The sequence below is a fragment of the Saimiri boliviensis genome, chromosome 11 (assembly GCF_048565385.1).
Source record: "Saimiri boliviensis isolate mSaiBol1 chromosome 11, mSaiBol1.pri, whole genome shotgun sequence".
NCBI lineage: Eukaryota > Metazoa > Chordata > Mammalia > Primates > Cebidae > Saimiri > Saimiri boliviensis.
Genome location: NC_133459.1, coordinates 65,093,548 through 65,120,361, shown reverse-complemented (window position 1 = coordinate 65,120,361; position 26,814 = coordinate 65,093,548). Strand labels below are relative to the sequence as shown.

Here is a 26,814-nt window from a genome sequence, read left to right as displayed (position 1 = left end):
ATTCTCTAGGATGGTGACATTTACAAGCTCTAAAGCCTCAATCATTGTTTTTAAAATCATTCCCATATACTGGATACTTCTTAAAAGTTTTTTGTTGTTGTTGTTGTTGCTGTTATTGTTTTTAAATAAAGGAGTTGAACTAGCACTTCATTTCCCAACATATAATCTATTGGACTCTCTTGGAAGAACCTCCCAGTATGTATTTTCTTTAAAGCCGTTTTATTAACAATGGCAGCAGACGACAGCACGGACACCTCCATTCAAGATGTTGATGTATTTTTGGGAGAACCTTTACATTTCTTATGATGTCAGAGAGAAGAAATGGATCATATAGGAATTTTTTTAATGAAGAAAAGAAGGCATAATTTAATTTCAGTTTTTGAAAAAAAAAAATTCCTATTAATTTTGGGCAGGGTTTCTCGCTGTTGTTCCCAGAGCTGAGTTTTCAGTAATTTGTTATTAGTACTCACTATACTTGCTGAAGATTCTGCTACTGAATATTTTATAAAGCAGGAGGATGTGAGGTCTCAATTTGGATGACTGCCAAGTCTAAATCTCTCACCTTGACATCCTGGCTCAGCTCCAGCCCCATGTTCTCAGCTGCCGGAGGTTAGCCCCATTTTAATATCCCATCATTAACTTAAATTCAACAAGTGCAAAATCAAACTTCGTATTTTATTCCTCAAACTCTTCCTGCTAACTTCCTTATTTTTGTTAATAGGCCTATTGAACTCGTGACCCATACTGAAACATTCAACTTCAGACTTCAGTCATAAGACCTACTGCATTGAGAGCTTTCTTTCATATATATATTCTTTTATATATATATACTTTTTTTGTTGCACTTTAGGTTCTGAGGTACATGTGCAGAACATGCAGGATTGGATAGGTACATACATGGCAATGTGGTTTGCTGCCTCCATCCCCTTGTCACCTGTATCTGGCATTTCTCCCCATGTTATCCCTCCCCAACCTCCCTACCCCCTGCTGTCCCTCCCCTATTCCCCACCAACAGGCCCCAGTGTGTGATGCTCCCCTCCCTGTGTCCATGTGTTCTCATTGTTCAACACCCGCCTATGAGTGAGGACACGCGGTGTTTGATTTTCTGTTCTTATGTCAGTTTGCTGAGATCAGGAATTATGATGTTAAGAGTTTAGCCAACATATGTATTTAATTGTCACCAAAACTCTTTGAGGTAGGTACCAGTATTATTATTCCTTTACAATGAAGAAGCTGTGGCTTAGTGAGATTAGTAATTTACTTGAGGTCACTTAACTTGTGCCCAGGACAGCAGGACTCAGACCTAAGTCTGCAAACGTCCAGAGCTCGAAACTTTCAACTGTCTTTTCACACTGGCAGGCATCCCCAGGCTTTTTACAGAGGGGGCCAGTTCACTGTCCCTCAGACCGTTGGAGAGCCGCCACATACTGTGATCCTCTCACTGACCACCAATGAAAGAAGTGCCCCTTCCTGAAGTGCGGCGGGAGGGGGGCGGATAAATGGCTTCAGGGGGCCGCCATGCGGCCCGCGGGCCCTAGTCTGGGGACACCTGCCTTAGAGTCTCTTCTGACTCCTCCTTCCCCTGGCCTATTCTTGTAGGCCTTGCCCCTACAGAGTCTCATACAACCATCCTCTCCTTTCCATTCCAAATGCCACTGCCTCATCCAGCCTCTATTACCTCTCACCACCCCCAGTGAGTCTTCCTGATCTTTTCCAAAATAATCATCTTCTTTGAGCGTCACTTCATTTACAGTGTTAGTCAAATTAAAAACCTTTGATGACTACTCATTTTCTAACCCAGACGTTCACAATGTATCCTTCTAATCTTAGTTCTAACCACTTATCTTCACGAACACTGTGTGGTATCCAGTCTAGACTTCCTGTACTCTTCTGCCTGTTGAAATTCTACTATCTCCTTCGCAGTCTAGATTAAATTTTCCTTCTTTTCACGAAGGCTTCCATGATTCTGTTAATTGGATAACGATATTCTGGACTTTTCTTATGACAATATATTTGAGCCTATACTGTGGTCACTGGTGGACTTTTTTCATCCCAATAGGATCCTAGTTCCTCAGGGGTTGAACTGTGTTTGCTTTATCTGTGTAGCTGGGAGTTATGTAGCACAGTGCAATGCACACGATGGTTACTTTAAAAGTAAAAATAATTTTTCTTGCTAGGCACTGTCAAGTTATGTGGTCCATGTCCTCAATATGTCTTCAATCTATTAATAGTAAGGAAACAAAACTAAAATCAAAAGTTAGCTAGAGAACAATCAAGAGCTCGACCATGAGAATGATTAGAGAAGAGAGAGAGACCAGGAGGCGAGCAATGAACAGAGAAGGACCAAGAGAAAAGGTGAGACCTGAATGTAACCCTGAAAAGTGAAGAAAGTTGCTTGAGTGGGAGGCAGGAAAGTGTGAACAAAGGCTCTGGGGCAGGGATGGGCACGGCTGGTCGGGGAAGAAGGTTGGCACTTTAGGAGAGGAAAAAATAGCAGGGAAATTGAGGGTGTTTCAAAGTAAAATAATTCCTTCAAATTTATAGTGTAACTTTTTAAAAAATTTCTCATGGTAAGGTTCTGTGTGATGACTAGCTTCTCCCTAGTTGCAATGAGTGAGTTTTTTACTATGTATCCCTATACTGCTATGTAATTGCTAGAATTCATCACTGAGTATCTGAATTACAGTGCATGGCAATATGCCGGCAAACTGCTTTCTTTTTTGTTTTTTAACTGTCATTAGCTTTTATAGTTTTTAATTTAATTTTATTTTTTAAAGACGGGGTTTCACCATGTTGGTCAGGCTGGTCTTGAACTCCCAACTTCACGTGATCCACCCGCCTTGGCCTCCAAAGTGCTTGGATTACAGGCATAAGCCACCACGCCCAGCCATCGTTTATAGTTTTGATTCCCAGCACAGCTTGGGGAAGATGGTAAGATGTTATCTCATGGATTAGAATTTAGAACTCTAAAACAAACAGTCATTGTTATAACAGACTTTCTATATGTTAAAGACGTTTCTTTACTTTGATTGATTCATACAAATTTTTAAGATGATTACCCCCGCTGTTGTTCCAAGAAGGGAGAAGTTCACAAATGCATAATGAAAATAGGAAGCTCATTTATTTATTATACTTGTAATCTAACCCAGATTTAAAACTGGCCTATGGAAATTGACAAATATTGGTTGTGATAAATCATGATATAGACATATTTCCACTAATGCACTAACAGGAAAAAAATAATGAAAATTGACAAATTCATTTTGAATAATCAAAATGAATAATCTGGCTTTAAAAGCCAGAAAACAGCAGGAGGAAATGGATTTTAAAAGTATCCATTTTTTTATTACATTTCATTTTGGGGAAAAGTAAGACACCAAAACATTTAAAAATTAAAGCATTGACTGGGCTTCCATTTGCTAAACTTTTTTTTGACATGACAAATCTTTTTTAAGACTACAGCTTTGCTAATTTTCTCCATATGTGCACAGTTTGTCTTTGACCTTTAACAAATGTCCTTTAGGCAGTCCACTTACCCTCCAAGAACAACGCCACAGCATCATTTTACTTGTACACAAAGACTTGAAAGCTTCATAAAAATAAATGATCCGTGGCACAAGATACATTAACCGGCAGAATAATAAGCTATTTCAGCCTTGTAAATTTTAGTGCCCATCTATTCAAAACCTCCCTGGGTCATTTTAGTATTAAATTCATAGGAGTAAAATGGTAAATACACACGTTTTATTTGTTAAGGTGCCAGCTATATATTTGGTGAAAAAGTTTATTAGCCTAAGATATTTAAAAGCAATGTCTCTCTCCAATAAATGATTTTATGTGTTACAGACACATTTAGTATTAAGTATCATGTATATTTAATATCACAATGTCTACTTCAGTGCCCCAAAAAACCTTTGTTCACTTTATAGTTTCCATTACTGGAGAGCCAACATTCAGTTCTCCCACAATTGTGTAAAGTGCAGGCAGGCCACAAGAGCTTCTAGTTTTAGCTTGCAGCCCGTGGGACCACGAAACTTGTTATGAAGCCATTAATTCTACCTCAGCAGTTTCAACTGTCAGGTACATGTAACAATAATTGCACTTAATGAATGCTGCTCAATTTATTAAGCATAAAATGAAAACCAGTATTCTTTTACATGCAGCACTGAGGCATATTATTTATCATTTGTGTATACCATGTTGAATATTCTACCGTCATTTATTGGTCAGGGTATATAGCCATAGTTTTTCTAAAGCTTCTCTTTATTAAAAAAACAATGCAGGAAATTGTAACTCTCTAATTAAAGAATAATTAAAATAATTAGTACCAAAACAAATATTTAATAAGAATCTGTATCCATGGAAAACAATCCAGCAAAACCAAGACCAAGTTTCTGCTTTAGATAAACAAGATTCTTTCTGTGCTACTCTCTCCTTCCCCAGCCTTTGCTAGAATATGAAAAAATTCAAAACCTTCCAGCTGGTTGAATTATCAGTGTTGTTTCTTTCTTAAGTTTTTGGCAGTAAAACTTTCGTGTACAGACATACAGCCCGCCTCATGATTTTCCAAGGTAAGAACTGGACTTCTTATTTTCAGTCACTCAAGGTAAACTGCATAGACATTCGCAAGAGCGAAGAGGGAAGAATTTCTGAAAGCATAAGATGAAAAGGTATCGCTGTTAGGATCCCAGAGGCATCTGCTTCCAATAATTATGCTCTGCCTGTTCAGTTGTCCAATGTGCACAATCACAATTAGCTTGTATCGTGGAATCATCAAGTCCTTGACCTGGGCTTTAATAACCTAGAAATTTAAAGAAAGGGAGGGTCTGAATTTAGCTACATTGAAACTCAAAAGTATTAACCTTTGTTATAAATATAGGGGATTTTAATTAATAGCATGATGCATTATAGACACTGAGTAATTGTTGTAGAACCATAACTGTGATTCCGTTCAAGCATGGTCCTCTTGATATAGAAAATTCAGGTACAAAATTATAACACTAGCAATAAATCTACCTCTTCTTCTAAGATACATGAAATAATTATAATCCAGAGCACAGAATTTAATAAATTACATTCTTTGAAAAATTTTGTTAAGATGGCTTCTCATCAAAGAATGTCGGCATTGGAGTTACACTGTCTTGTTCATGTCTAATTAAGGAACCATTTGGAGTCTCCTGTAATATAACTAATCATTAATGTTTATTAAAACGTTTGTTATAAAAAAGAAAGCAGAGAAAATCTTGATGAAGTGCCAGCCCTGGGGTTGGTAAAAATAGAAACGTGCTTAAAGACCACAATGTCTGTTTTTGATGGCACTCAAATAAGCTTCCTTAGTGAAGAGAAAATAATCATTAAAATGTTACATATTTTGCAATAAAGACTTATAAATGGGGCAGTTTTGTACACTTTTACGTAATGCATGCAAATGTGATGCACATGATTGTTTTAGACAAAGGCTACATATACACACACACACTCATATACGTAGAATATGACCTAATTATAAATATACATTATAACTTTTTCTGCAAATTAATTCCCCTCATCAAAAAGTAGAGGGTTTATTGTGCTTTCAGCAAATATTCTAGCTATGGTTAACACTGTGGGCAAATCACACATGTACCTCAGAAATGGTTTTAGTCATCTGTCTACAGAGCTCTGGTTCATATTCTTCTACTTGTAGATAGCTGGTTAACACATCTTTCAAAATATGATTGACCGTGACCACAGGAAAATGCTTGGGAGGACCTGAAAATATACATCAAATTCCTTCTGAAAAATAATTTCAAATCACACCCGCCCATCCACCCCACAGGCTAAACAAAAGAGTATGGAAACATGGAGGGATTTAATCTTCTGGGTGGCCTTAATTAGGTTTCCCGTTAGGTGCTCTGGGAGAAGACAAGAAGACAATAGTTTCATATGCTTACCCAACTACCTCAAAAGTGTGTTCAATACTGCTGGGGTTTGACATTGAAAGTCTCTTCCTTCCCAGGATCCATTGTTAGGGACATACTTCAAAGTCTCAACAGCTTTCTAACTGGCTCCCTACCTCTTATATCTCCCCCTCCAATCTTAAGATCTGTCAGCAGATCTTAAGTGACACTCCTTTTAGCGAGGTCTAAGGGGTGGTTCCTTGAGGCCTCCTCTCCCGCTACCACAGTGCCTCACTTGTGGACTGCTCCAGCCTCACAGGCTCCATCTGTCTTTACTCTTGCTGTTCAGTTTTCAAATGGAATATTTTCCCCCATCTTGTTCATCTGAGAAACAGCCACTCATGTTTCAAGGCCGCCTCTAATCTCTTCTTCTCCAGGTAGTCCTCTACCTCCTCTCAGGAAAAAATGTCCTCCTTTGGGACAATGTCCCCTCGTTTGCCCCTCTTTCCTTGCGATGGGTCCCCACTGCCATCTGGCTCCTAATCTATTTGATATTGGCTAAAGCATACCTGCGTTTCCAGTGAAATGGTAAGCAAGCTCAGATTTTATCCTCCTCAGAGTCTAACACAATGCTAAAGGCATAAGAAATTTTTAATGTATGATTTCTGAATTTAAAACAAATTAAAAATTTTATAGATAATCATTATATATGATGTATGATTGTATATTGTATACATATACAATAATGAATACTTTTTATTAAGCTTTTGCTTCATGTCAGGCAGTGCGATAAGCACTTCATATTTATTACCTTATACAGTCTTCGAATAGATCTCCGAGGTGAATCTTACTGTTATCTCCACTTGGCAGATAGGGAAACAGAGATTTAAATACATTGACTAACCTGCCCAGAGTCACACACAGAGGCAGAGCTGGGTTGAGCTGCAAACCCAGGTTTATCTGATGCTACAGCTTATATTCTCTTTTTTTTTTTTTTTTTTCTTTTTTTTATAATTCAGTCTCTGTAGAGACTGTCAAAAATTGCCAATGCCGACTATATTTCAAGTCGTCACGGCAGGGTATTGGGAAAAGTTTTCAATTAGCAATAAGCACGCCTTGGATAAACCTCATTGGCTACGATACTGCCACTGTGCAAAGCTCAGCTTATATTCTCAACCACATTTCATCCACGTTCAGAGAAGAAGCTTCGCATGCAGAGGCTCAATCACTATTTGAGGAATTGATAAAGATGAAGGAGTGAGATCAAGAATTCTATTCAATTCTCTTTTAATGGTCATCAGTATCTATTAATAAGTGTTTGTTTGTGATGACTGTATCTATCAAGGTCAAAGGAAACGTATGGTGCCTTAAAGTTAAAATAATTCCAGGCGGAAGTTCTGAGTGGGATGGAGAAAATCATAAGGGATAGTTCCGTGCCCCTCAGCCAGTGAAAGTAAGGTTGTCAGCCTGTCTCTCACCCCCAGACTGGGGAATAGAGGAAAACTTTTAATAGATCGCAGAAGGGTCATGTAGAGAGGGGTCCCTTGGGATTAGCTTCTGTCCTTTGGTTGAGGAATGTAACCAGGCTGTGATGAACCCACAGGCAGGAGCCAGGGAAAGAAACAGTTCCCCCTCACACTCCTCTCTCCCTCTGCCGCTCTGCTGAGGTTTCCCACTGGCTGTACTTAACCAGAAGGTCACAGCCTCGGACTGCAGTTCAGTTAGGTGAGCCTCTTGAGATTCTATTTTGATGATAATATAGAAATTGTTGAATTCCCTTTAAATTGTGGCAGGGTGGGGGTGGAGAATGAATCTGGGTAGGTAAAGTAGTTCCTAACCATCTCCCATCACCTTGGGCGAGCCCAAGCCCAGGGCATGGGTGATTGACCCAGGGGTGGCAATGCCCTGGGCCAGGACAATGAGAGTCTTTTCTTGGAATTCTGATTTTAAACTGCAAGTAGGAAAAAAAATGTCAGACTTTTTCTGGTGGCAAAAGTTACCATGCGACTCTTAGGACCTGCTGGAGGCCATGTTTTTCATGGTAGAAAGGAGGCCAGGCCACCAAAAGAGAAGGGAGTATACACAGATCAGTGCTGGAAAGAGGATCCTGGTGGCACTTGAATCTGCTTCCAGTAGTTCTCACTGTACAATGCTACCAATGTCTTTTTCACACTTTGCTTAGATTAATAAAAAGTCAGTGACCAGATTCTGTTCTGAAAATATTTTGAAATATGGGAATGAACTATTCTTTTCTTACTTCTTTGTTACCTTTCCTCTAAACATCCAGAATTATCCAAAAGTGTTCAGCTTCTGATTTCTGTAATAAGCTCCTACAACTAATTTCAGAGTCAACTGATGTGAATGGTAAAGGTTTTCTTCTGAGATTTTTGTTTTTTCCTTAGGAGAAAAAATACGTTTTGGAAATCAAAAAGCAAAGACCTGAAGAATCAGAACAAAACTAAAAACAAAACAAAACAAAAAACAGATTTAACAGAGGATAAAGATAAGGTTACCTAATGTATGTGCCCCTCCACTACCCCAAATTGGGGTAATAATAAGAATTACTACGTATTTTTTTGTTAGAATTAAATGAGACAATATATTGAATATGTTTAGAACAGTGCTTGCCTCACAATAAAACACTCCTTAGATAAGTGATCTTATTAGTGTTATTGCTGTTATTGTAGTTATTGCATGCTGAAAGAAGAAATTCAATTTACCTTGCTGAGAAGGCAGAAAGATGGAAGAGGACGTAAGTAGGGAACCAGTGAGAACTGCAGGGTTGGGAAGGACCCCATGGGGTGGTACAAAATCGATGCTGAGATTGACAGGGTCTGTCTAAGAAAACCTGACATACAGGCAGGGCCCTCTGAACACTTCATGGAAGCTAAACTCATATGATGTCTCTCTTTCTCTATCAGTATTTTGGATCTACTTTCTATTGTGCTGGCTTCATTCTTAAGGCAGGCTATCTTGATGTGGTAGCAAACATGGCCACCAATAGTTCTAGTCTGGCCCAGTCCTCACAATCCATGTTCATAAACAACCAGGTGCCACTTTAATCATAGTTCCAGAAAAAGTCTTGTGGAAAACTTATTCTATAATTATTACGAAGTCACAATGACTATCACGGAAGGCTTTATTCTTAGTGATCTGTAATAAGGTCCTACAGTCAGTCATTTTCAGGAGCAGTAACATGATGAATGGAGAGTTTTAAACATGTTATTTCATTTAAGTCCCATAGCATCTCTATGATATATAGACTATTATCCCTATTTACAAGTGAAGGCACTGAGATTCAATGATGCTAAATACCTTGCTCAAACATCCTTTACCTAGGAATTGGCAAAATTAGTATTCAAATTCAGATACGACAGATGCCACAGCTTGCATTTTCTTCTATACTCCGTTTAGTAATTAATGTGAAATATGTAAACGGTATTTTATTATAAGAAACTTAGTTTCCTTTTCTATTCCCTTTTTTCTCTCGTAAATTATACTCACGTTTCATCTCATTTTTTGTAGCTGTAATTACACAAATGCTCTCATCTAAGATGTGTTTAAATGATGCAAACATTATTGAACAGAATGAAAACTTAATTAAACATAATTGTGGTAGTGATTGGCTGATATTTTTCTCTATGTTTCTGGCCAGTATTACATTGTAAAGATATGATAAACTCTTTACCAAAGGCCCACTGATATACTTTGGATATTTGTCCCCTTGAAATCTCATATTGAAATGTGCTCCCCAGTGTTGGAGGTGGGGCCTGGTGAGAGGTGTTGGGGCCATGGGGGTGGATCCCTCATGAATGGCTTGGTGCTGTCCCAGTGGTAATTACTGAGTTCTTGCTCTGTCGTTCTCCCTCTAATAGTTCACATGAGAGCTGAGTGTTTAAAAGAGCCTGGCACCTCTCTTGTTCTCTGTCTTGCCATATGACATGCCAAGTCTCCTTCCCTTCTGCCATGCCTAAAAACTCACTGAGGTCTTACCAGAAGCAGATACTGGCACCAAGCTTCCTGTACAGTCTCTAGAACCATGAGCCAAATAAACCTCTTTTCTTTATAAATTACCAATCTCAGGGAGCACTTCTTTACAGCAATGCAAAAGTGGATTAATATACCCACAAAGTACCTTTCATATGTGAAATAAACCCAGAAACAAGGAGAAGTGGAAATACAGTATGAAGCATTAATAAAATGACTGGATGAATACTTTAAAAGTGAATTGTCAAGCATAAAATACTTTAATTACATAAAAATTCACATAGACTACTGTAAGAAAATATGGATATATTTCATCCATACTAAGCTTTTTCTAAAATTACTTTTCTTTTTTTCATAAGCAATTTATTAATTTAGAAAAAAATACGATTCATAAACTCAGCTGAAGGAATTTGGCTGAAATGTCACTACCAATATTAAATGTCATCTTTCAAGATAGAGCCATCTTAAAATTACTTTTCTAATGTGATTCATACTCAGTACTTCTAAAGCTGATAAGATGCTTTATTTTGTTTATTTGAGAAAACAAGTTGCAAAATATACCCTTATGAAGAAACACAGGGATTTGCATTTTACCTGCCTTATCTTGTTGAAATCTGATTCAAACCCTTTCAGCATGCACAGCTCAAAGTAATGGACACCCTATGGCTAAGAACTTTTAGTTGCAAGGGAGAGAAAATCTGACCCAAACTTAGCTTGCCTAACGGAAAACTTTAAGGGTAGCCAAATGGATTTAGGACTCAAATGATGACATCAGGATTCGGTTGTTCTCTCTGTTTCAAGTCAGGGCAAGATGGCAGATGCTGCCATAACCCCTGCATTTGTTCAGGGTCCAGGGCTTTATGTTCTTCTGCAACAGGCCAAACAATATTTCCTGAATTTAATCTCAGAGGCTTTGATTAGATGGACCGTGGTTACATGCCATCCTAGAATCAGTCTCTGCTCTATCTATAAAGCCAGTGCCAGCTTCAGCAGAATGTTGGGATCAAAAGTGGTGATGATGGTGGAATTTCAAAGGAAATTTAGTAGGGTTACCAGAGAGGTATAAAAGTATATTGAATGGCAGGAATATTAGCAGTCCACAACAGGCACTGTGAAAATACCAGTAGATTGACTAATTATGGAGCCGTGGTAATCCATGTAGTCTTGGTGATTATGTAGAAAACCAGCTGCAAGGCCAAAGGGGACATGCTGATGGTCTATAATTTTCTTGCAGTTAACTGGGCACAGATAGAATCATGTTGGCCCACAGAGTCTTCCTTTGCCCCTTGGTAAATCTCTGTGGAACTTCTATATAGCAGTAATTACATATGAATTCAGATAATAGTGAGCAGGTATGCATTTAGAGAAAACAAGTGGGTCTATGAGGAAACATGGATGGGAAAAGATATTTGCCATGGTCTCCACCTGGGAGTATAGGGGCAGGTGCGAAGATCTTTGTTTTCAAAGACTCAAAACCTCAGTGGTAATGGATAAACATCTCTGTCAACAGGGGACTATGAGTCATTTGCCTTTGCTTTGAGGTTTTCTTCCCCACATTTATCTATTAACAACACTGACTGGTTTGGTCGGATAAAACACCAATACTTACCTCTTTCATTTTAATCATATCTCTCTGTCAATGTACCAGAAATACTCAGTGAATGTATTAAGTCGGTAGGATACTGTATACATCAGTCAGTGCCACCCAGTGAATTACTTAGCATTTGGGAAGTATTGGTAAAGAAAAGTAAGACGGCGGGTGTTGCTACCTTTTTGCTGAGGAAGACACTAAAGCAGCATCAAATCACTCAAGTAATTAAAGTCCTTTATACTGTGCTAGAATTGAAGATAATGCCAGGTTATCAAATGTCATTTTTACGAACACCAGTCACCAAATTAGAACTTTAAAATAGGGATAAGAGATAAAAGAACACACCCAACTGATAGGTGTTTTCCATCCGAACTGTAAGGCGAGAGATGTCATCACGCTGACTGGGTTCATCCATGTAAGACACAGTACTCATAGAGCTAAAAACAGGGAGAAAATAAATTTTCATCATTATTATAACAATAATAACAAAATACAATATTGCTTTAAGCTTCAATGTTACAAAGAAAGTTTTCTCAGAAAATTTCAAGTCCTATGTAAATATCCCAGTGATATACTAAAAGGCCAAAACATTTTAGAGATGGAAATATTAAGATGCAGAGGAGTTATCTGGAGCAGGTCTCAATGTGATGGTTGAGGCCCAGGGCAGTTACTCAGATCATCAGATTATCCAGAAAGTGATCCTGGGTTGATGTATGTGTATGGGGTAACAGTACATACTTCAAAATCCATTGCCAGTCGAGTCTCCACCACTGATAAAAGGCTCTCCTCAAAGTAGACAAAGCTCACAAACGGGGGTTATATGAGGAAGCTTAAAATGTTGGGAAACAACTCTGTATATACGTGGGGTATTATAAAGGGTTCACTATTATATGTAGTTCACAAAATCCCTTTAGTATAAAAAAAAGAAAAACGAGAGACTTGTCTACGTGGTAAAGGAAACCGCAATTCACCAAAACTATCACAAATTAATAAGCATCAGCCCTTTTCAACGTTAAAAAAGGGTTTTGGTTTCATTATCAAGGCAATATGAGTTTATCCCTGTGCTAAACAGGAGACCCATGCAAAGAGGAGCCCCCAGTGCCTCTCCAGCACTATTTAATTCAATTTAGTTCAGAGGAAATTCAGCTGTAACTAATGACAGTCTCAGAACTCCACACCCTCAATTTTCTCCACCTGTGAAAATGAACGTTAAGACAGATGTCATTTCAAAGGGGAGGCTATAATAGCATGTGTGTGTGTGTGTGTGTGTGTGTGTTCAGAGTGACCACTTTCTTCCTAAGCAGGCTATTTTTGCTTTAATTAAATAAAAAAGAGATATTTGCTTTTTATCTTTGGAGATATTTTTTCTCTCCAAGGAATTTAAAATACTTCTATGCTGTTAGGAATTAATGAACTTCTTGCAAATTGATATTTTAAGAAAATCAGAGATACTCTATTTTTAAAAACCCTTTAATGCAATACAACTTACATGATAAATTAGCAGCCCAAGAAAATGGTGGAATAAATTCTGTTTTTTTCATGATGGATTTCTGGATGAGTGACTTAGTCTTTATTCTTAGAACACCTGGGTTCCTCAATTTAATGCTGCCCTTTGAAATAGCAGCCAACCTGTTTGGCCACACTGGCTGCAGGTGTTGTGGATAATACCAAAGATGATCACTGCCACTTAAAATATTCAATGTTACATAAACCCTTTGATTTCAAGATAAGCCAGTCTGCCCCATTACTATATATGCTACTTTTAACTTTGTAAAACATTTCCCATAAATTATCTCACTTTACCTTCACAATACCCGTTGAGGTAAGTAAAATATTCATTGTTCTACCCATTTCAGAGATAAAGGGAATAAGAGAAAGGACTTAATGTACATGTATAAAAGGGAGATAGATTTCAAACGTCCTGTTTACCTCTCAGTGACAAAGTCCCACATCTGATTACAACTGACAGAATGAAGATGGGGCAATGACTACCTGAAATAATTAACCACTGCAATGAAAACTTGTGCAAACCTGCAGAAGGTATTTATAAAAACTCGGCTTCTTTTCTAGTGAACACCATATTAAAAATTTATGGAGAAGAAGAGGTGGTGCAAAACCCAAATTAGCTGGGTGAAAAGTCCAAGACAAAAAAGCAAATAAGGATTTTTATAAACTGTCTTCACTATCAATTATGAAAGATTGACAATCAGTGCACTTACTATTATTATCCTTATGAAATTGGTAAGTGTCATAAGGGCAGCTTAAAAGCCCCACTGGTTGAAGATTCGTGCGCAAATAGAAAGTTTTGCAGATTGACTTTTTTTTGATGATGATGAATTTGTTCAGTGCCCTTTTATTTCCACAGTCATCATGTAAACAGTAGATGCTCATTTAAAAAAATTCAAAACATACAGAAAAACAGAGAGAAGAAAGTAAAATTGCACAAAAATTACCAACCCCAGTGTTTAAACCCTGTTAACATTAAGAAAATCAGTTCAGACATTTGATTTTACATATAGGATCATATTATAGATGCTTTTTAAAAAATTTAAAATGTATCAAGAATAACTTTCCATGTCAATAAATGGCAAACAATACTTTAAATATCAAGCCAATACTTAATATATGCACATTCTGGATTTCATTTAACCATTTATACTCCGTGCCTTTCAGGGTGTTTCCATTATTCTGCTATTATTAAAAAATTACAACAAACATTGTGTCAGGGACTCCTATTTACTTTCTAATGTTGTTCTCTCCTTCTTCCTTAGTAATAGAATCCTACATTTGTAGGAATACTCCTGTGCAGACTAAAGACAAATTCTCAGTCTCTTTTTGTGCTATTGTGGCCTATGTAGCTAATGAGTCAATAAGAAGTAAGCGGAACTGTTTTGCGAAAATTCTGAGCGGTACCTCTAAAGACCTAATGCAGCCTATAGGAGCCTGTTTTTACCTGTCTTGGTGACTGGAATGTGGATGTTCCAGAGCTCAGCACTATCTTGGGTCTTGAGATGACCTTGTTGATTACAGATAAGAAAGACAGAAGCCTCTGAACTTCCTCTCTCCAGACTTATTTTATGTAAGAGAAAAATAAATTTCTATTTTGTTTAATGTTTATTATTATAAGCAGCAGTCTAACTAATACAGAGTTTGCTACCTGGAAGTAGGATGCTACAAACAATCAATAAATGTAAAAGTTGGGGGTGGCAGTGGTGGCTCACACCTGTAATCCCAGGATTTTGGGAAGTCGAGGTGGGCAGATCACTTGAGGCCAGGAGTTCAAGACCTGACTAGGTAACATGGCAAAACCCCATCTCTATTAAAAACGTATTTTCAAAAAATGAGCCAGGTGTGGTGGTGCACACCTGAAATCCCAGGTACTTGGGAGGCTGAGGCACAAGAATTGCTTGGACCCAGGAGGTGGAGGATGCAGTAAGCCAAGATCATGCCACTATACTCCAGCCTGGGCAACAGAGCAAGTCTCTGTCTCAAAAAACAAAACAAAAAACAAAAAAACCTCATAAAAATTGGAATTTGTTTTAGAAAGGAACTGGGACTTTGAGGAGTAAATCTGCAATATTTTGCTGAAAATCTGGTAATTCTTTTTTTATAAAAAACTATTATTTTAGGTTGGGGGTACATGTGAAGGTTTGTTACATAGGTGAACTCATGTCACGGGGGTTTGTTGTACAGATTATTTCATCATCCAGGTATTAAGCTCAGTACCCAGTAGTTATCTTTTCTGCTCCTCTCCCTCCTCCCACCCTCAACCCACCTGTAGGCCCCAGTGTTTGTTGTTCCCCTCTTTGTGTTCACGAATTCTTGTCATTTAGCTCCCAAAGGCTAGTGAAACCTGGAAATTCTTATCATGCAGAGGGAAAACATTTAGTCTATTGCTTTCTGTGCCTTAGAAGGCTGACTGTGTATCAAGTAAGACTATAACTTTCTGAAAAGTTGTAGGAAACGTTTACTTTTTAAAACCTGTGTTTATGGCATTATAAAAATCTGAGATCTGATAGTTCCTACATTAGAATGAAATGGGTTAGAAAAAGAGAGAGAAAAAAAAGGAGAAAAAGTTGAATAGAAAAAAGATATTTAGTCCTTGAGAAAAGACAAAAGGAAGACAGAAAACATTTAAAATGCTTGCAGTATGGGAAAATAACATTAAGCCAGAACATGGGCTTGGTATATTTTTAGAGATAAAACTGTTTCTATCTTTTAAAATTGGGGAATTGCCAGTATCAGTTCAGAATGCTGGTTTAGAAAACCCTGGGCATATTTTCTCTTGGTAAACAGATTCACTCACATCCTTTGAAATCTTTAAAGATAAATATGTGAGATACCCAAAAAGTAAATTTATAATTTAATTACCAGTGCTGTGTACCTGGCACAATACATTTTTGGGATATATGTCAGAACATTACAAATGGATGGGTTTCAGTTGTCTATCATCAGACTTTCCCTAGTTTACAATGACAACCCTTCTAGACATGTGATCTCATTGCAAAGTGAATGCTATCGTTTTATTTTTTAAATATAAAAAAAGGTTCTTGCTGTCTATGTGTTTTACCAGCTTGTTGGCATTTATGGAGAAAAAATTCAGTTTATAAAATGTGTCCCAGAGAGTTAGAAAGTTTTAGAAAGAAAGACAGAAAAGTAATGTAATAAAAGAAAGCCTGGTGTAAACCACTGGTGAGAACACTCAGCTAATTAAATAATATTATCGCAGATGGAAGAGTAACCACTCGTAACTCAACGAAAAATTCAGTGAATATCTGGAACCACATGTGCCATTGCTGAGGACAGACAGCCTGCATACAGAAGTAGCTGCATGAAATTGGTCCAAAACGACAAAAGTAATCCTCCTTATGTGTACCTGGCCGACACTGGAAATGCACCGTGCTAATCCAAGAGTATGCATTCTGATTATTTGCAGGAAAAAGGCAAAAAAATTAGTTAAGTTAGAACATAATTACTCTTTAATGAAATTTATTTTTTCTTAAAAACATCTTGCAAATTTGCTTGCTGACCAGTCTTTAGATTACATAGATAAACACAAGGCATGTCTTTTTGTTATGACAGTTAGAGATGGTAACAATAATTTCAGTTAATTCTCATCAGCCATAATAGCATGTAATTATTATTGAGAACTTACTTCCCGACATTTTCAATGTTATTATTATTTTACCTAGATGTTTTGAAGCTGCAGGAGGAAATAATATTGAATGCGTAACTGGCTTAGAAGACATTAAAGTAGTAGGTTTAAAGGTCTGAATATCATCACTTCCTTCTATATATTTGTAATGGTATCATTTAAGTGTGTCTTTTTTTGGTGGTGGGGGGCGGGAGGGGGGATAAGCTGTTACTGAAATCATGTGCTGCCTCCCAGTGGAGATATTTCAGAGTGCACAGAGGAAAATAAGGTCTTCAGGGTATAAATTGGTACATTTATACTTTACATTTTCATCAAATATTTATTGTCCACAATGTGTCAGGCACAGTGGGAAGTACTGGTAACATAAATAAAAATAAAAGCCAAAAAACAGGATGTACAATATAAGACTAAATATGCAAAGTCGGGCGCGGTGGCTCACGCCTGTAATCCCAACACTTTGGGAGGCCCAGGCGGGTGGATCACGAGGTCAAGAGATCGAGACCATCCTGGTCAACATGGTGAAACCCCGTCTCTACTAAAAATACAAAAATTAGCTGGGCATGATGGCGCATACCTGTAGTCCCAGCTACTAAGGAGGCTGAGGCAGGAGAATTGCTTGAACCCAGGAGGTGGAGATTGTGGGGAGCCGAGATCACGCCATTGCACTCCAGCCTGGGTAACAAGAGCGAAACTCCATCTCAGAAAAAAAAAAAAAAAAAAAAAAAGAAAAGAAAAGAAAAGAAAAAGAAAGAAAAAAGACTAAATGTGCATAGAAACTCCTTTACTCGGGCACTTTCCACTTAACACTATCCATGGATATTTTGATGAGTGTCATGCTTAAGAACCAAAGCATACCGACTTGTCCCCCCCACATCAGTAGATCATGCTATTTGTCTGGTAAGATAAATTAATTTGCAGCCATTTAATTTACACCAAATTTGCTGGATTTTTATGCACAGGCATATCTCATTTTATTGTGCCTCACTTTATTCTGCTTTGTAGACAGCTTTTTTTTTTTTCAATTGAAGGTTTGTGGCAACCTTGCATTGAGCAAGTCTATCAGCATCATTTTCCCAACAGCATATGCTTACTTCATGTCTCTATGTCACATTTTGTTAATGTTCACAATATTTCAGACTTTTTCATCTGTTATGGAGCTCTATAACAAGTGATCTTTGATGTTATTATTGTAATTGGTTTAGGGTGCCACTAACTGCATGCATATAAAGCAGCTAACTTAATTGATACATGTTATGTATGTTCTGACTCTTTCACGGACCAGCCATTCCTGCACCCCCCCCCCCACCACCACCGCCCTGCTTCTCTTTGGGCTTCCTATTTCCTGTGACACAACAATATTAAAATTAGGCCAATTGGTAACCCTACAGTAGTCTCTAAGTGTTCAAGTGAAAAGAAGAGTCCCATATTTTTCACTTTAAATCTAAAGCTAGAAATAATCAAGTGTAGTGAGGAAGGCATGTCAAAAGCTGAGATAGGCTGAAAGCTAGGCCTATTGGGCCAACAATTAACCAAGCTGTGAATACAAAGAAGTAGTTTTGTTTTTGGTTTTGTTTTTTCAGAACAGTATCTTGCCTTGTCACCCAGGTTGGAGGGCAGTGGTATGCTCTTGGCTCACCGCATCCTCGAACTCCCAGGCTCAGGTGATCCTCCCACCTCAGTCTCCCAAGTAGCAAGGACTACAGGTGCACACTACCACACCTGGCTAATTTTAATTTTTTTGTACAGACAGAGTTTTGCCATGTTGCCCAGGCTGGTCTTGAACTCTTGAACCTAAGTGATCCACCCACCTCGGCCTCCAAAGTGCTGGGATTACAAGTGTGAGCCACTGTACCTGCCTGAAAAGTTTTTAAAGGAAATTTAAAGTGTCACTTTAGTGAATACATGAATGGTAAGAAAGCAAAACAACCTTATTGCTGACATGAGGAAAATTTTAGTGGTCTGGATAGAAGATCAAACTAGTCACCAATTCCCTTAAGCCAAAGCCCAATCCAGAGCAAGGCTCTAATTTACTTCAAGGCCATGGAGGCTAAGAAAGGTGAGGAAGCTACAGAAGACGTTTGAAACTAGCAGAGGTTGGTTCATGAGGCTTCAGGAAAGAAGCCATCTCTGTACCATAAAAGTACAAGGTGAAGCGGAAGTGATGATGTAGAAGCTGCAGCAAGTTACCCAGAAGATCTAAGATCATTGGATCAGCTAAGATCACTGATGAAGGGGGCTACAATAAACAACAGATTTTCCATGCAGATGAAACAGTCTTCTTTCAAAAGATGCCACCTAGGGCTTTTATAGCTAGAGAGAGATCAACGCTTGGCTTCAAAGCTTCAAAGACAGACTGACTCTCTTGGTAGCAGCTAATGCAGCTCGTGCCTTTAAGTTCAAGCCAATGTTCATTTACCATCCTGAAAATCTCAGGGCACTTGAGAATTATGTTAAATCTACTGTGTTCTATAAATAAAACAAAAAAGACTAGGTAACAGCACATCTGTTTTATGGTATAGTTTCTCGAATATTTTAATCCCACTATTGAGACCTCCTGCTCAGAAAAAAAGATTCCTTTTAAAATATTACTGCTCATTGACAATGCACCTGGTCACCCAAGAGCTCTGATGGAGATGTAGAAGGAGATTAATGTTACTTTCATGCCTGCTAGCACAACATTCATTCTGCAACCCATGGATTAAGGAGTATTTCAACCTTCGAGTCTTATTTATTTTTTTTTTTGAGACGGAGTTTCGCTCTTGTTACCCAGGCTGGAGTGCAATGGCTCGATCTCGGCTCACCGCAACCTCCGCCTCCTGGGTTCAGGCAATTCTCCTGCCTCAGCCTCCTGAGTAGCTGGGATTACAGGCACGCACCACCATGCCCAGCTAATTTTTTGTATTTTTAGTAGAGACGGGGTTTCACCATGTTGACCAGGATGGTCTTGATCTCTCGACCTCGTGATCCACCCGCCTCGGCCTCCCAAAGTGCTGGGATTACAAGCTTGAGCCACCGTGCCCGGCCAACCTTCAAGTCTTATTGATTTATTTACTTATTTTTAATTGATGTATCATAGTTGTATATTTTTCTGGGGAACATGTGATATTTTGATACATATATATGCAACGTGTAATGATCAAATCAGGATAACTGGGATATCCAATACCTCAAACATTTATCTTTTCTTTGTGTTGGGAACATTAAAATTCCTCTAGCTATTTTTTCCCTTAACCCTCACTAGCTATTTTAAAATATATAATAAATTATTGTTAACTATATTTCCCTACTGTACTATTGAATACTAGAACTCATTCTATCTAATTATATTTTTGTATGCATTCACCAACTTCTTTTTACTCCACAAATCTGATTTAAGAAATTTATTTTGTAAGGCTATTGCTGTCATAGGTGGGGATTCCTCTCATGGATCTGAGCAACGTAAGTTGAAAAGGATTCACCATTCTAGCTGCCATTGAAAACATTCGTGTTCATGGGAGGAGGTCAAAATGTCAACATTAACAGGAGTTTAGAAGAAGTTGATTCTAGCTCTCAGGGTTGACTCTGAGGGGTTCAAGACTTCAGTGGAAGAAGTAACTACAGATGCAATGGAAATAGAAAGAGAACTTGAATTAGTGTTGAAGGATACACAATTATAGCTAGATAGGAGAAATAAGTTATAGTAGGGTGACCATAGGTGAAAATAATATGTAGATTCAAATAGCTAGAAAGAGGACATCAGGACATCAAATGTTCCTAACCACAAAGAAATAATACATGTTTGAGGTAATGGATATGTAATCACCCTGATCTGATTACTATGCATTGTATGTATGCAAAAATCACTATGTACCCCACGAATATGTATAATTAAAATTTTCAATTAAAACATAAAATTTAAAATGGTTAACAAAAGAAGTGGAACCTCACTATGTGGCTGAATTGCTGCAATCTCATGGTAAAACTTAAACAGATGAGGAATTACTTCTTAGAAATGAGCAAAGAAAGTGGCTTCTTGAGATGGAATCTACTTCTGATGAAGATGCTGTGAACACTGTTGAAATGACAACAAATATTTTAGAATATTGCATATACTTAGTTGATAAAGGAGTGGCAGGGTTTGAGATGAATGGACTAATTTTGAAAGAGGTTCTATTTGGGTAAAATGCTATCAAACAGCATCACATGCTACAGAGAAATCTTTCATGAGAAGAGTCCATTGATGTGGCAAACTTTAAAAATTTATTTTATTATTTTGTTTTATTTTTATTTTATTTGATGCAGTGTCTCTCTGTGTGGCCCAGGCTGGAGTGCAGCGATGTGATTAAAGCTCGCTGCAGCCTCAGCCTCTCAGGCTCAAAGGATTCTCCTGCCTCAGTCTCCCAAGTAGCTAGGAATACAGGCAGGCACTACTATGGCTGGCTTCTTTGTTTGTAGGGAAGAGAGTGACTCACTATGTTGTCCAGGCTGGCCTTGAACTCCTAGCCACAGTGATCCTCTTGCCTTAGCTCCCCAAAGTGTTGGAATGATAGGCATGAATCACTTTGGCCAGTATGTTGTCTTACTTTAAGAAATTGCCACAGTTATCCCAACCTTCAGCAACCACCACCCTGATTAATCAGCAGACATCAACATTGAGGCAAGACCTTCCACCAGCAAAAGATGACAACTTGCTGAAGGTTGAGATGATCATTTGCATTTTTAGCAACAAAGGATTTTATACTAAGGTATGTACATTGTTTCTTTAGATGTAATGCTATTGAATACTTAATAGACTACATACAGTATAGTGTAAACAATTTTTATGTGCACTGGGAAACCAAAACATTCATTTGAGTTCCTTTATTGCAAAATAAACTTTATTGCAATGGTCTGGAACTGAACCGGCAATATCGCCAAAGTATGCCTGTAGTTTTTAGGTATTTTACTGACATTATTTGCTCCCTTTTACTAGTAAGAGAAAGGTTATAATGAAAAGAAAAGATAATTTTCAGAAGTGAAAGAGGCAGGAACATGACAAATAACACATTCTTGTGGTACATGTTTTTTTTCGAGCAGGAGTGATTCTGAAGGACAAAGAATGAACTGTGAAACCTGTGAAAAGCTCAGCTCTGCAGTGATTGACGGCAATCCAGAAACGGTGATTGACAAAGTACAACAATTTTAAGTGTGTAGATAGAAGACCAGAGTTAGGGTCTGAAGCCTATTGAGCAAATGCTCATCCAAGAGCAAGGGAGGTGATGGTCAACTTTTGTTGCAGCTCCTGGATGAAATGCATCGGTTCAAAGCTGCATCATGCTGGGAAATCATCAGAGAGGTGGTGCTGGGAGTGTGGGTGCCATGAATACCTCTACAAAGCTGTGGAGATCATCAAGGAGGAGTGTGGCCGATTACAACAGATTTCCAACACAAATAAAACTGTTCTTTTGGGTTTTCAAAAAATAGATGCACAATGGAATGTTTCAGCATGGAGGTGAAAGTCGACAGTAAAAAAACAAAACAAAACAAAACAAAACTTAAAGAAGCACTTTTCTATTTGCTGTAAATGGATCTTATGCCTGTAAGAGAAAAGCCCCTAGTCACCCTGGACTTAACACGTACTCGAACCTGGGAACTTAACTTGTTTGTGAGCAAAAGAAACTTGCTTGCTCAGGAATTAATACAATGCAACAATTATTCATTCAATGATCACAAAATATTTATTGAATGACTACTCTATGCAAGGCGCTATTTTAGGACTTTGGAATACAATACTGAAAAAAAAAAAAAGCCAAAAAACGAAATGATGGTCTTTGCTCTCATGAAACTGATACTTTAGTAAGGAAAGACAGAGAGTAGACAATAAAATACGAAACAAGTAAATTGTATGTTATGATAAAAGGTGATATATGCCTCAGGGAAAAGAAAAAATAGAGCAGGTTAAGGGAGTTTGGAAGTGGGTGAAGGAGAAGATGTGATGTGCAATTTCAAATGAAGTGGTCAAAATAGGCCTTCATGAACAAAGAAAGGTGAGGAAATGGACCACGTGGATGGCTGAGGGAAAAAAAGATACACCAGGAAGGGAGCACAGCACATGCAAAGGCTTTCAGACCGGAGGCTGCTAATGTGTTTGAGAAAATGCATAGAGACCAGTAGCAGAGGGAGGAAGAAGCAAAGGAGTGAAAGAAGATAAAGCTGCAAAGGTGTCAGGTAGCTAGATTGTGTGGGGCTTCGTGGGCCATTGTATAAGCTTTGGCTCTTACTCTGATGAAGCAGACATATCCCTGTATTTTCTAAATACCATTAGCTTTCTTTGCCAAATGGCGATATCAGGTTTAACTCTCACATGCCTTGCTGACATTTGGTATTATTCTCCTTACTTATGTTCTGCCATTTGGATGGGTGCAAAATGGTATCTTGTTTTAATTTACATTTTTTTCTGCTTGAAAGTGAGTTTCAGCCCCTCTTCATATTCTGTGTAGCCATTTGGGCTTTGTTTCTGTAAATTACTGTCTTCCTTGACTATTTTAAAAATTATTTTCCAAGCCTAAGTTGTTAATGTGCAGGATTATATATATATATGTCTTTGACCAGCCTGTTAACTGTGTCTATCGTATCCTTTGTTGAACAGAAGTGCTAGATTTTATTGCGGTTATAGTTATCCAAATATTTTTTTGCTCTGTGGTTTAAGTTTTCATTTTGGGATCTTCTTTCAGAAGTCTTTTCTTACTCATAGAACATGAAGATATGGGTCTGTGCTTTCTTCTATTAGCTTTGAATTAATAGATTTCCACAGTTGGTCTTCCATCTGGAGTTGACCTATGCAAAGTGTATAAGGTAAGAGGCCAGCTTCATTTTCCTCCATACAGTGAGCCAGTTTTTTGCCAACACAATCTATGATTTCCCCATTTACAAAAATAAATGGGGATAAAATATCTTAAAGTACAATACACTATTAGTTGTTATTGTGGTTTCATTTGGAAACATGGCCATTTCAGTTTTCCCAAACCATTTTCTCTTTTAGGGGGAGGCTGTATCTCAGACCTTGTTGGGGGCTTTAGTTTAACATAGATGGTGATACAACTTATGTCCTAACTCTGATCTTCTACTCTCTAGCCTTTTCCTTCAGGTATCAAAATGAAGAAATTTTTCGGGCAACACCATTTTCAACTGCCTACATGCAGCTCACAGTTGTTTAGACTGAATGATAGAATAAATTCATCACTGTTGAAATGAAGTAATGAATGCAATAGTTTTCATTTTGGTCACTTTTACTAGGAAGATTAGATGATGTGAAAAAAGTTACCAGGCAGCTCTCAGTTTCCCTGAAAAATGAACTTATCTAAATTAGAAACCTATAGTTATTCACCTGTATATGTCTAAGATGTGACACAGTAATTGGCACATAATAGAAGCCAATAAATCCTGAATAAATGAAGAAATACATAGAGTATAACCTAACTAGTATGTATTACTAACTAAGTAATACATATAGTGTAGCCTAACTAGTCTGTTAGATGCCATCGGTGGGTTCACACAGGAAGCTGTGGGCTCTATACAAAAAGTTCTGGTAACATGACATCACTATAATTTGGTTTGAAGCAAAGGAGAGAATGTTCAGCCCCCAACCTTGTCCCCAATCTACCAGTGGGACTCCTGGGTTCACAGATAACAAGCCTGGATATCATGTCAAGTGATCCTGTGAAAGTAACTTGACCTCATAGCTTCTGTTTCCAGTTTAAGAGAAGCACATCTGTTCGAATACTGTTCAGTGTCTGCCAAAGCCTGACGTCATTGTAAAGACCTGCTCTTACTGTGAATGGGAAACAGAAGGTTCTGCTGAATGAATAGAATAGTTTTATTAATGCAAATCACACATGGATTGCCAATTTTTGGGAAATGAAAATACTCGACTAATAAAAGCCCATTTTGCTGCTTGCTAATTCTGTAGCTTTGGAGCCTCAATCTCTCTAGGCTTCTGCTTCTTCATTTGTTGAATGGGAAAGATAATAACATCTATCTTTATAGAGCAGGAGTCAGCAAACATTTCTGTAAAAGGCCAAATAGTAGATATTTTTGGATTGTGGGCCCTATGGTTTCTATTGTGACTTCTCAACTCTGCTGTTACAGTACGAAGGCAGCTAGAGACAATGCATAAGTGAATAGGCATGGCTGTGTCCTAATGAACTTTATGCATAGAGAAATTTGAATTCCTTATTATTTTTACATGGTGCAAGAAAACTGTTCCCCTTTTGATTTTTTTTTTTTGACCTATGTAAAAACCGTATTTAGCAAAACGAATGCAGATTGGAATTGGCCCTTGAGTCATAGTTTGCCAACTCCTATTATGGAGCTTCTATGATACATAAATCAGGTTCATGGTAAGGGCTGTATAAATATTAGGTATTATCCTTATGCTTTTAAATTATTTAGGTAAAAAGTAATTTGAAATTACAGATGGAGTATGATGACAATCGTGTAGTATACTGTCTGGTCTGATACATGTATGTCCAGGTCTGAAAGAAAAAAGCCAACACACTTAACAGTTACGATGTTAGGATAATAAGACCCAGCTTAATACGTTTCTGGTTTTTCTTTAATAAAACATAAAAATCACATTAAAGTGAAAAGATAACCTAAAGACCCAATCTAGAAAATATTTTATATTCACAATATTATTTGATATAAATTTAATTTTCTTGTTACAATTCAGAAGGCATTTTAGATATTTATTCCCTCTAGGGATCACTGTGAAGCTTAGTTACAACTGTGGAAGAATGTAGACATGCAGATCAAGACTTAGGGATGAATCCATGCTGATCTTATACCACATATGAGAAGCAGCTTTTCAAGGCAGTCTACCTCTGTTTTTCTTTTTCTTTTCTTTTCTTTTCTTTCTTTTTTTTTTTTTTAAGACAGAGTCTTGCTCTCTCACCAGGCTGGAGCACAGTGGCACAATCTCGGCTCACTGGAACCTCCGCCTCCCGGGTTCAAGCGTTTCTTCCGCCTCAGCCTCCTGAGTAGCTGGGACCACAGGCGCGTGCCACCACACCTGGCTAAATTTATATATATATATATATATATATATATATATATATATATATATATATATATATATTTTAGTAGAGACGGGGTTTCACCATGTTGATCAGGATGGTCTTGATCTCTTGACCTCACGAACTGCCCGCCTCGGCCTCCCAAAGTGCTGAGATTACAGGCGTGAGCCACTGCGCCCGGCCTACCTCTGTTTTTCTTGTACTCCTTATAAGTGTGGTTACTGCTAAACAGACAGATACATTCATAGTGTACTGAAGCGGGATAGACAAGAAAATCACCAAATCCAGGTACATATAGAAGGCGAAAGCAGTGGGAGAAGAAAGGAAGATCATCCAGCCCAGTCTGGAGGCAGAGATGGTCATAGATGGGTAATTAGAGAGCACTTCCCAAAGAGGTGGAGATGGAGCTAAATTCTGATGGAGCAAGCAAAAAAAGCCAGTGGAAGAGTAGAAGAAGAGCATTCCAATCAAGGAGTCAGGGTATCCCAAGGGGAAGCTACATGGGGCCATGGCTGGGGGCCGGGTAGAGCACTGAGGGATGATTGAGGATGGCTGGAGGAGAGGATGTCCACAAGATGGTGGGGAAGACGGTGTTATGGAAGCGGACAGGGGTCTGTGGACTCTGAATCTCATATTCAGAATTTGGGACTGTATCCTAATCATTAAATGAAGTGACTTGACTTGTAAACTTCAGTTATTTCATAGTAAAGCGGTAGAAATGATGTCTACCTAGTAGGATTAATGCCAGGGAGATTAAATGAGCTGATGTATTCAGGCCTTAATAAACTTCAGAATGTTTTACGTGATGGAAATTTTTATTTTCCAAATTGTTCTAAAATAATTTTTAAATGAAAGGTATATGTTTTTCCATAAAACACTGCAATTTCAAAACAATGCCTGCATTTGGTAATCACTAAGCTTTCAGAATTTTTCTGCTAGTTGAAACCTCATTCATGAAGGAGAATCACATATACTGTCTAATTCCAGACAGTGAGGAAGCTAATGGAAAGCAAGTATTAATACAAGTTAGCATGGGGGGACAGCAGCCTCCTAAACAGTCTGTATTGCAAGGGGACTTGGAAGCTGATCATTTGCTATTTAAGAAAAAAATTACTAATAGAGGATCCATTCTAAATGTTTTGTTTGAGAGTCCAAAACCAAAATAGTTAT

The 26,814-nt window shown here is 38.0% G+C and overlaps 1 protein-coding gene and 1 non-coding gene across 2 annotated transcripts in view; both read right to left on the bottom strand.

Annotated features, from left to right (window-relative positions):
* Positions 1 to 3,000: 3,000 nt before the first annotated feature.
* Positions 3,001 to 26,814, bottom strand: part of DYNLT5 (dynein light chain Tctex-type family member 5) — a 30,012-nt gene continuing 6,198 nt past the window's right edge. Inside the window, exons 3-5 of the mRNA XM_003921448.3 lie at positions 11,803 to 11,894; positions 5,627 to 5,751; positions 3,001 to 4,801 (exon numbers count right to left, since the gene is read on the bottom strand). Coding sequence (XP_003921497.1) covers positions 4,598 to 4,801; positions 5,627 to 5,751; positions 11,803 to 11,894 — 421 coding nt within the window. The 3' untranslated portion in view covers positions 3,001 to 4,597. The remainder of the gene's footprint in view (positions 4,802 to 5,626; positions 5,752 to 11,802; positions 11,895 to 26,814) is intronic.
* Positions 6,899 to 7,039, bottom strand: LOC120366279 (U4 spliceosomal RNA). The gene has a single exon (XR_005581006.1). It is a non-coding gene; the product is annotated as a U4 spliceosomal RNA (small nuclear RNA).